The sequence below is a fragment of the Leptodactylus fuscus genome, chromosome 1 (genome assembly GCF_031893055.1).
Source record: "Leptodactylus fuscus isolate aLepFus1 chromosome 1, aLepFus1.hap2, whole genome shotgun sequence".
Classification (NCBI taxonomy): Eukaryota; Metazoa; Chordata; class Amphibia; order Anura; family Leptodactylidae; genus Leptodactylus; species Leptodactylus fuscus.
In genome coordinates, this window is record NC_134265.1 from 174,178,625 (window position 1) to 174,190,651 (window position 12,027).

A 12,027-nucleotide genomic window follows, 5' to 3' on the forward strand; every position below is an offset into this window, starting at 1 on the left:
TCCTTGGTGGTGTCGGCCATCTTCAGTGACATCCGGGATGTCACATGACCCGGGATGCTGGCCTCGGTCATGTGACATCACGGAAGTCACACAAGTAGGCTTGAAGCCTGTCTGGAGCCCAGAGAGGTAAGTAACAGTGTTTTTTATGGTCTCTTACCAATCCTGGGCCTCCGATCATTATACTCGGGGTCTGAAAAGACCCTCAAGTATAATAATAGTGTTTGTGGGGCCCGTGGCTTCACTTACCGATCCCGGCTCCTGCCAAGATTGGTAAGTAAATAGGGCCAGTTGCTATCTGTAGTAACTTTAGCTGGTAACATCCTATTAAAAAAAACCCAAAATGTAGCAGTAGCGGCTGACGCCTTGCCCCTAATGTCCTGGGCCCTGTGGCAGCTGCTACCGCTGCTACCCTGGTAGTTATACCCCTGTATATGATGTAATTTCCTGAGAAGAAAATAGCAGCCATGTTTCCAAGTCCTACTCAACCCCTTTAAGTATCAGTTTAATTTTTACTATAAATGTATATACTGAAGTGTAACTTTAATAAATTAAAGAATTAAAATGTGTGTCTCCCCTTTTCAGTAAACCTTAATTTAAACCTTTACAAGTGATCTAAAACAAATTCACATGACTTGTACACGCTAGCCCTTTACCTAAAACTTGTCCAGACCTTTAAACTGCAACTGCATTTGGTTAATTGATGAATTATTAGCTGAAAAATACTGTAGGTAGAGAGTAATTCTTCAGTGAAATCACATGGGTGATAAATATATCAGTGCTAAACACCATCCATTTCCTTGGAATATTTGTAGCATGGAATCAGTGGAATGCGTCCTCTAAGGATGGCATGTGAAGAAACACATCAGACTATACATTTCCTTTTATATTTCTGCAGTTATGCAAACTGTAATGCAACTTTGTGATACTTAAATTCCAGATTCCTTGACTCCTCAAGTATGTTTTTCATCCTGTGGTGTTCCTCATTTTTGCTTAGAAAGCATGCTTTACATTGATAGACAGGTAGATCCAAAGACTTTCCATAGCAAGCAACAAAGCCAATTACAGTATAAATTGTCTCCAGACCCAGTGCATGGTGTAAATCAGGGGTGCTCACAATGTTTCAGCATGTGAGCTACTTATAAAATGACCAAGTCAAAAGATCTACTACCCACTCCTTGTGTGCGGGGCCTGTGGGTGGGGCCTGGGCCGGAGCATTGTCAGATTAACATCGGATCCCGGAGAGGTAAGTAACATTGTTTATTAGAAATAGGGATACAGTCCTGGTCCTACTTGTGCGAAGTCAGGGTCCCAACCCTTGACATAGATTAGATAGAGAGACTTCACAAGAAATGATGTTCAAACTTCGTGATTTATTCAAGTAAAGTTTGAGTGAAACGTTTTTCGGTCGAACAAGACCTTCCTCAGACTCTGTAGTCAGTAGTGAAGTATGTGAATCCCACATTACATTGTTTATTATGTTCTCTCACCTCCCCTGGGGCTCCGATTATTATACTGGGGAGGGGGGGTCTGAAAAGTCCCCGGCCTATTCACTACCGTCCACCGCGGCCTATAGTACAAGGGGAAGCGGGGGCGGCAGTGAGCAGGTCCGGGGAGGTTGGTAAATAGGCCGCTACCTGCTGGGAAAACTCCAGCAGGTAGGGGCCTATTATAAAACAAACAAACATAAAATTCTCATACTGACCTTGATGCTGCTGCTACTCCCGCTGCCGCTGCATCCTTTTCTCCTGGCAGACGTCTGTGTATCAGAGTAGGCGGCGTGATGTCGCTGCCTATGCTGAAACGTAGACCCATTCATCCTTTGCGATCGACGTTTTGGGCACCCCTGGTGTAAATACATAGAGGGGAATATTAGTAGGGAATGATGGGATGAATCAAACATTTGGGGCTTTGTTGTCATTGGGGACCTCATTAACACTAGTGTATATGAATGGAAATTGTATAACACTAGCATATATGTATAGAAATTGTATGACACTAGCATATATGTATGGAAATTGCATAACACTAGCATATATGTATGGAAATTGTATAACAGTAGCATATATGTATCGAAATTGTATGTCACTAGAATATATGTATGGAAATTGCATAACACTACCATATATGTATAGAAATTGTATGACACTAGCATATATGTATGGAAATTGTATAAAAGTAGCATATATGTATGGAAATTGTATGTCACTGGTATATATGTATGGAAATTGTATAACACTGGTATATATGTATGGAAATTGTATAACACTGGTATATATGCATGGAAATTGTATGACACTAGTATATGTATGACAATTTTACGAAAAATAAACTAGGAAAGGGAAAGTTTTACTTAGCGAAAGGATGGATTAGGGAAATGGGGATGTAATTATGACCACAAGAAATATCTATTAGGATGCAGAAAAGGAGCAGGGTAGTAGTAAAGTGACCATTATGTTATGATTTTAGTATCCCCTTATTGAAATATGTATCAACTTAAAAGTAAAGATGAACAAACCTCTCAAGATTGCCTTCAGGGGTACTAGTTTGCTTTTCTGCTTTAAGTGCGTAGGGATCGCGATCTTTGACCGATCGCTGCCCTCTGGATCATCATTGAATGACAGCCAGGAGTCTATTGAAGGCTCCCAGGCAGCGTGTAATAGCAGTAAATGAATTTTACTATTCACTGCAATATATTAGTATTGCAGAGAATAGTATGAGCGATCAGACCCCCTAAGATTCAATGTCCCTAGGGAGTCTAAAAATAAAAGTAAAAAAAATAAAAAAAGTTTTTAAAAATTATAAAAGTTACCCAAAATATAAATAGTTCAAATCACCCCCGTTTCCCTAGATCACATATAAAAATAAACAATCATAAACATAAACATTTTAGGGATCCCCGCACTCAAAAATGTCCAAACTATTAAAATATAAAAAAAGATTAATCCAATATGGTGAACAGCGTAGCAGGCAAAAAATCAAACTGGCCAAATGGTGATTTTTTTTTCAACATTTTGCCCCCTATAAAAAATGGAATAAAGAGAGATCAAACCATCAGAACTTCCCCAAAATGGTTTTGATAAAAACACAATCTTGTTCTGCATAAAAAGACACTATACCCAGCTCCATACACATAAATATATTAAAATTACAGGAGTCACAACGTAGCGGCACAAATTTTTTTTCTATTTGCAAAGATTGAATTTTTTTAAAAGGTTTCAAAAGATTACAAATACTATATACGTTTGGTATTGCCGTGATCATAATGACCCACATAATACAGGCAACATGTTGTCTTTACATGTATCTTTCAGACTCGCCACAGGTGTGGAATGGGACCAGACAGGGATGTTCTCTGCCCCCCCCCCCTCCTCCTAGTCAAAGAACACCTGGAGTTGACCCTGCGGGGGTGCCCCAATGTTCTCGGTGTGCAGATGGGATCCCAATGGATCAAGACAGTGTTATATGCAGACAACCTATTTCTTTACGTTATCCAACCCTGCATTTTCTTTCCATCCATTCTGCACTAGTTCCGACATTTTGGTCAGGTGAGCAATTTTAACATCAGCCTTTCCAAAAGTGAGGCACCCAATGCCACCTTGCCCTTGGCAGAGGTTACACACAGCTTCTTTAATTCCCTTTCATCTGATCTCTTCTGCTGTAAGTGCCTTCCCCTACTAGACAAGATTGTAGTGGACCTACAGAAATATAGTGCCTCAGCTTTGTCCTTGTTCGGTCATATCAATGTCCTGTAAAGTGACATTGTTCTGCATTTTCTCTATCTCTTCTAGGCCATGCCTATTTGTGATCCTTGTTATTTTTCTCCCATTTTCAGTCACTCTTTCTAATGAAAGAAAAAGTGCTGTGTGCATGACTTATCTTCCATTACAAAAGTGACCAAACATGATAGAAGATAAGCATCATGTTGTTTACATTAGTGTCAATGGGAACAGATGCAGAATTAGTCTGTGACCATTCTCTGTGACAGTTTAATGTCCGTTGCTGTCATCCTATGATGGAAGACGGATCAGTAGTGTGAACGCCCAATTATTTTTGCTTTTTGTTATTTGCACTGCAGCATCTTACTGAAATATTGGTTTAATAAGTATAAATGCTGGAATTACTATTTTCTTAACATGGCAAATGTGACAAACATAAAATTTTCTATAGCACAGTGTAAGTCACCAATGCAACACTGGCATAGAGATCTTAATGTACCTGAAATCAGTATGCATTGCTGTCACATTGTTCATTCTCTCCTTAGATACTGTAGATCCCTGAATAACTGATATGGTCCAAGTAGAAGATAAAATGACCTATTAGTGACCCATAGTCTCAGCTAGTGAATGTGACATTACAGTCTGTATCCTCCTCTCAGTTACATGGACGCTGCATGTTCCAGATTCATTTTCAGTAACTTGTGACAGCTTCTATAGTGACTTTGAAACCCATCACCTCAGCAGATAAAGATTTGGCCATTGTGTCTTTTGGAGACAGACCAAGTAGTGAAAAGATTGCATTATATATTTGTACCTGACACTGACTGCTTTGTGTGCTGTGACTAACAATGAAACCAAGAAACTCTTAGCCGTAGTCCTTTTCCCACTGTTATTGAAGATTTCTGTGACATATGTTTGAACATTTCAGAATGTTCCAACGTAAAAGCCAGATCTAGCCTCCAAATTGTAACATTACCATCATGAATGCGAGTGAAAGGAAAGCTTTTGAGCTTTGTGGGAATTCTAATCAACCTGCAAGAGGTTTCATATTAAAATTCTGTGTGTAGTTGCAATCAAACAATCCACAAGTCGACCTTCCCCAGGGAACAGTTGCCTTTTTTTGATCTGTTGTTTGAGTTTATTTGAAATATGTTTTCCATCTCAAGCTAAGAGTGTTGCATTCCTTATGTGCTCACTGACAATGTGTTTTCATTTTTCTTCTTATTATTCTCACCTATTGGAAGAGTGATAAGGGTTGATATGTTACATGTGTAGGTTTCAACTTTCTACATTTCCTATTGTTTTATTCGGTTTAATTGACACTTAGGTGGTCCAGAACTGACACTGCAATATCTTATATATATATCTTATGTATATTGGAGTAACTACATTGTTGAGTAAATGCAATATATTTTGGGAAATACAGGGCTGTTGAAATGTTCAGTTGTTTGTGGTTTATATCAATGTTCTGCTGAGAAATATAGAGATCTGAGTAGGGTGGGATATACAGTAGAAATTTTATTTTCTGCACATAGGCATTTGACTCAATGTCACCAAGTAAATGCCCTTGTATGTTAAATGCCACTAGTGCAGTGGTTCTCAACCTTTCTAATGCCGTGACCCCTCAATACAGTTCCTCATGTTGCGGTGACCCCATTCAGTTTGGAACACGCGTCCATAATGGTGTGCATTACAGCTGAATAGCGCTGCTGCAGACAGTAGCGCGGCTTCTCAGTGGCTAAAGCCATCAGTAATATGTATTTTCTGATGGCTTTAGGCATACCTCGCAACTTTTGAAGATTAGAAAGAGGGAGAAAATATGCGGCACGCGAATTTAGCATTGCCCACTTTTATGTTGACTCCGCCCATTCTCATTAATTTTTCATGTGCTCCCACACAATATAATCCTCCTAGTCACCCGTACATTATATGTCCCCCCTGCCATCTCTCCCCTAGTTTCATATAACCCCTTCATCTGCCCCCGGTTTCATGCCCCACCTCCATCTCTGCCCCCAGTTTCATGTTCCCCCATCTCTGCCCCCAGTTTCATGTCCCCCATCTCTGCCTCCAGTGTCAAGCCATACCCCCCCTTCATCTGCCCACAGTTTCATGTCCCCCATCTCTTCCCCCAGTTTCATGTCCCTATCTGTTCCCCAGTTTCATGTTCTCCCATCTCTGCCCAGAGCTTCATGTCCCTCCATCTCTGCCCCCAGTGTCATGCCGTCCCTCCCCTTCATCTGCCCACAGGTTCATGTCCCTCCATCTCTGCCCCCAGTGTCATGCCGTCCCCCCCTTCATCTGCCCAGAGCGTCATGTCCCTCAATCTCTGCCCCCAGTGTCATGCCGTCCCCCCTTCATCTGCCCAGTTTCATGTCCCTCCATCTCTGCCCCAGTGTCATGCCGTCCTCCCTTCATCTGCCCCTTCATTATGTTCCACCTTAATGTTTAAAACAAACAAACAAAAAAACACTTACACTCACCTTCCAACCCTTCCCTGCTGCCCGCTCAGTCTCATATAGTTGTAGCCGCGATGTGACGTCATCACATCGCGGCTACACATACAGAAGCCGCAGCACAGCGTTAAAGCAGGAGCTGGCTGTGTCAGCTCCTGCTTTAATCGCCTGTGTTTTCAACTCATCGGCATCCTCTGGGCGCCGATCAGTTGAAACCGGGACATACCTCCCACCGACTGGGACGGTTGGGAGGTATGTGGCGACCCCTGTGTTTTGGTCGCTCGACCCCCGCCGGGGTCGCGACCCACAGGTTGAGTGGGTTAGTGTTAACAATTATTAATTTTTCCTCAACATCTCAGAGAAATATCAGAGAGAACATCTGAATAACACAAACCATTGACAAGTCTATACACTGTGAAAAAAAAAGATTTTATTCATATACACTCTTGTCGGCGTTGAATGAAACTTTATGAGAGGATGCATCATAAATGTTCACCACAATTAGCCACAAAATTATTTTTTGTGCCACAGGCTTCCTGCTGTACCACACCCAGACTTAGGAAGTTCAGTAACGCACATTGTATAGTGGGTGAGCTGTATGGCACTGCTATTACCTGTAGCCGAAATGTCTCAGTACAGGGCTGGTAGTGTCACTCGCATCACAACTAGAAGTGACTGACTGTTGTATGTGATAGCCCCTCAGGTCATCATGCCAGAAGTTAGGACAGTGTGTCATTTCACAGCAAAGGCAGGATTGAAACTTTCCCTACAAAGCCTTCACACTCAAACCCAACTGTTGTTGGATTCCATACAGAACCTTGTGATTGATGATAATACGGTACCAGTACATGGCAGTCCAGATTTCTTTTTCACAACACCACTGCAATTGAAGCAATGGGCAAGAGTGTGTAAAGTTGTTTTTCATGTACATAGCAAGAAGTAACTGCTGTGGATTCCTGCTATTTTGTGGGGGACACCCCTAACAAAAGCTGGTGTGCACATATATAGCAAGAAGTAACTGCTGTGGATTCCTGCTATTTTGTGGGGGACACCCCTAACAAAAGCTGGTGTGCACATATATAGCAAGAAGTAACTGCTGTGGATTCCTGCTATTTTGTGGGGGGACACCCCTAACAAAAGCTGGTGTGCACGTATATATCAAGTAATTGTTCTGTATCCCTGTTTTCCACCGTCTGTGGAAAGCTGGACTCCTGTCCCTGCAATGTCAATCAAGGAACTGATAAAAAATATACACTGATGACTTTCATGACATACTCCATATAGTCTCTTATTCAATATCATGGTATCAGTTACTGTTTCACGTTGGAAGCCAAACCCAGGGGTGGAGATTATACAGAGATAAGGTATCTGTGGCGTAACTAGTAAAGATTGAGCTCCCCCAGCAAACTTTTGACTCCCCCCCCCCCTACAGCATTGACTTGCTCCCCCCCCCCTACAGCATAGTGCTCCCTTTCCTGGGCCCACACAGTATAATACCCCATTTACACACACTCTGATGTCCCAAGGTGGCCTCTAGACAGTATAATGTTCCATAGCAGCCCCTCCACACGGTGTAATGTCCCATAGTGGCCCCTGTACACAGTATTAGGCCCCAAAGTAGACCATATTTAAAAACTATTATGCTATGAGGTCTTTTCAGTATAATTATAGTCGTGTTTTTTGGGGTTCGCGGGACTCACAGCCTCACTTACTAATTCCCTCTCCTGCTCACAGCTGCCTCTGCTTCCCCTTCTGCCCTCTAGGAGGCCTCAGTGACATGATATGAGACGCAGAAGAGGAAACTGAAGCGGCCATGAGTAGCAGTGGGAATTGGTAAGTAAATAGGGCCCGTTACCTGATGGGTTATTACAGCAAGTAATGGCCTATTAAAAAAAAAAAAAAAAAAAATGGAAAAAATGCCTCAGGGCCCTGTGGCAGCTGCTGTTCCTGCTATCTCAGCTTTTGCGCCAATGTAAGGTATAATTGAAAAATTAGCAAATGTTCGACCCGCTCCTAATTTTAGCCTAAACAGTGATGTAAATCACTGACTATTACAAGGCTTCAGGCTACTGTATATGACATGTATACTGTGGCAGGCAAAATGCAAGTAATAAAATATATAGTATTGCATGGTACATGGTATGTTTGTAGTTTGTATTTCATTATTACTTTAAATGGGTTATGCAGGATTATAAAAACATTGCTGCTTTCTTCCAGAAACAGCGTCACATTTGTAGACAGCTCATATGTGGTATTGCACGTTTTAATGGAGCAGAACTGCGATATCAGACATGAACAATGGACAATCAATAAACTTAACTATAAACTATTAATTAAGTATTAATGAATGAATATATTTTTATAGAACATATATATAGTTTCCTTTGGATCATGTTTTTGTGTATTATATGACTATTTGCTGTGGTCTTGTATATCGGGAGACTTACCTGTATATTGGATAAGCCTGGAGAACTTCATTACTCCAGTAAACAGTAAAGCAAGTATGCACGCTTATTCAGCTTCGTAAAATGACTTTTAACTGATTGTTTCCTTCTTTTGAGCAGGCGTCACCACTGTCCACAACGTGCCTCTGGAATATATGACAAACTTGAAAATCCTAGCCTGATATCTGAATATACTGATAAATATCTTGCACACCAGTATAAACCAGTCGGCTCCTACAAACCGAGAGATATCTACCAAAAATCCTCAGCAGATATGGAGTCTATGTCCACTTTCAGGTTAGATTTAGTAATTAGCTATAATATACATTGCAGCACTGCTTGTTGGCCCATTAGAACAGTCATTGTGGCTGCTAAAACAACAGATTGTTCATGCTATTGTATTATCTGGCTAATATATACATATGTGTGTGTGTGTGTAATAGTGAATTAGATTTCCCTCGAGCTGCAAAGTTGTATGTTTTGTAGCATCTGTCATAATATGATACATACACTTGTTATTTAATGGTTGCACCCATTTATGAGGCAGAGGGAAGTGCTGGTGTTATTTTCTAGGTGAAATTCTAACTATCTAATAGATTACAATAACAGTGTGTTATATATTTCTTCACTATTTTACTGTCTGTGAAGGGCGTTTTCTCCCAATACTTGATGACATATACGGGTGTTACTCTAAATTGTATGTTGTACATAAATACGTGTCTGCACTTGAGGGCTTCATAAGAAATGCACCAGTTGTTATATTAATGATGAACGTACTATTTTGTTTCTCTATTAATTTCACTTTTATTTTTAAAGTGATAGATTAAATTAAAAATAGAAAGAAAAACCCTACATGTCGGGTTTTTCTGTCCGCTTGAGAAGTCAGACATCTTTACATGCGGACAGGGAAGGAAGGGCACAGAGTGCAAAAGAACGCACCCGATGCCCATTTAAATAAATGACAGGTGTCACAGACACAGCTAGTGTCCGCTCCTAATTAAATTTTGGTTGATATGTTTTGTGTTTAGTTATGAAAAAATAGGAAATTTGGTGGGAATTTTTAAAAATACGCATTTTATAAAGTTTGAAATGATGTGCATTGCATACAGATAGTCAGGCTGCCAAATTTATATCATAAATCTCATGTCCCAGATCTCTGCTTTATGTCGGCACCAAACTTTAGTCACCCTTTTATTTTTTTTCGGACATTATAAGATTTACAAGTGAAACAACAATATTCAAAATTTTCAAAAAATTTCTAAGACTCATTTTTTTAAGGGACTAATCCAGTTATGAAGGGGTTTTGAAAGACCCTTGTATTAAAGCCCCCCATAAATCACCCCATTTTCAAAAATGCACCCTTTAAATAAGCCAAAACGACATATGCCTAATATTTTAACCCTATAAGTGCTTAACAGGAATTAATACAAAATGGAGGTAAAATTTTCAAATTTGATTTTATTGTACTAATATTTTCGTTTAGACCTAGAATTTGCACATTCACAATGGGTTAAAGGAGAAAACGCATCCCACAATTTGTTATGCAAGTTCTCCCGACTACCATAGTACCCCACTTGTGGGTGTAAACTAATATATGGACGTACAGCGAGACGCAGAAGGAAAGGCGCGCCAAGGAGCTTTTAGAGGGCAGATCTGGCTGTGAACAGTTTCAGGAACCATGTCGCATTTACAAAGCCCTTCAGGTGTCCAAACAGTGGAAACCTCTAGAAAGTGACCCCATTTTGAAAACTGCACCCCCCAAAGAATTTATCAAGTGATGTAGTGAGCATTAGTAACCCCGAAGTGAATGTGTAAGCTGTGCGGAGTAAATTGGGTACACCAAATCCCATTCTATTTTCCCACCAGCTCCTATGACACGGATGGAGAAGAGGGGCATTCTGGGGGATCAGCGCTGGTGTATTCTCTCTCATAAGCTCTAAATATGGGGTGTCCCCTGAAAACGCTCGCAAAAGCTTACACATTTCCTTCTAGTCGCAGCCACTTATGTCCTAATGATTTGGCGACTTTTGGGGTTTTTGTCTTCACATTGTACAAGCTAGATTTTTATTTTTATTTTCTGGCAATGTGGCCATATGAGGGCTTGGTGTTTGCGGTATTAGATGTACTTTTCAATGCCACCATTTTGGGGCCTGTAACTTATTGACTACATTTTATTAACTTTCTGGGTGGGATGTAAAAGGAAACATCAATTCTGGCATTGCTTTTTAGCATTTATTTTTTTTCCCATGCAGCGTACAGCATAAGTATCATGTTACCTTTATTCTACGGGTCAATACGGTTACGGCGATACCTCATTTATATGATTTTTTAATGCGTTGCTATTTGTGCAGGATGACCTCTTCTTTTTATTGGTACCATTTTGGTTTTCATCTGACCATTTGATTACTTTTTATTGAACATTTTGTAAGGGAAAGGTGGTGAATAATCATTTTTTGTGCGGTTTTCTACGTTTTTTTTATGACGTTCGCCGTTCAGGTTAAATAATGTTTTAATTTTATTGTTCAGGTTATTACGGATGCGGTGATACCAAATATGTAATGTTTTTTCTATTTTTCTTTATTTTACATAGTAAAACATTTTATATGGGGGTAAAGGGATTTTTGGGGCTTTATTTATTTCTAATTTATTTTAAACTTATTTAATATTTTTTATTTTTACTTTTTTTTTCTGTCCCCATGGGGGATTGAAGCAGTGATCTGCTGATCACTGCTTCACTATATGTATCTGCAATACACGTGTTACACGTTTATTGCAGACCACAGGAAGCTGTCATCCTGTGTAGACGCACAGGATGACAGCTTCCATTCCTGGCAGGATCAGCCAGGTAAGTGCAGGGGACGGCATGGGGCAGACCCGGGGTCACTGATCAGACCCCGGGCTGCCCACTACCAACACAGGCACCCCCCGAAACCGGCGTGGGGGGCCGATCATGTTTGACCGCCAGCATCTCAGGGGTTAACACCCGCGATCGGACCCGGTTCCAACCGCGGGTATTACAGGGCAAAGTCAGCCGTGTATTACGGCTGACACCCGCAGGGCATGGTGCGCACACAGGTTCTTTGTGCGCACCATGCAGCCGCCGTACTAGTACAGCGGTTTGCGGGAAGTCCTTCCCGGCAGCGCCGTACTATTACGGCGGATGTTGGGAAGCGGTTAAAAAAAAAAAAAAGGAGTCTTTTTGTGTTTCAGTCTGTAAGGAAACAGACTTTTATGTTGAGTGCACCGGGTCTACAGTTCAATACTGTTGTACTATACCCGAGGATTAGATCTGCCTGCTGCCATCTGCGGCATCTGCCTGTGGGCTGCCTGCCACTTGCCTACTAACACCTACTGTGTCGGCTTGACTACCTGGCTCATCTCACTGTTGCCTTCTTGGGCAGCCATCTGCAGCAT

General features: G+C 41.0%; 1 protein-coding gene across 1 annotated transcript in view; it reads left to right on the forward strand.

The window, feature by feature from the left end:
* SAXO1 (stabilizer of axonemal microtubules 1) overlaps positions 1 to 12,027 on the forward strand; it is a 73,603-nt gene that overhangs the window by 44,467 nt on the left and 17,109 nt on the right. The window contains exon 2 of the mRNA XM_075279893.1: positions 8,734 to 8,910. Within this exon, the coding sequence (XP_075135994.1) occupies positions 8,734 to 8,910 (177 nt within the window). The remainder of the gene's footprint in view (positions 1 to 8,733; positions 8,911 to 12,027) is intronic.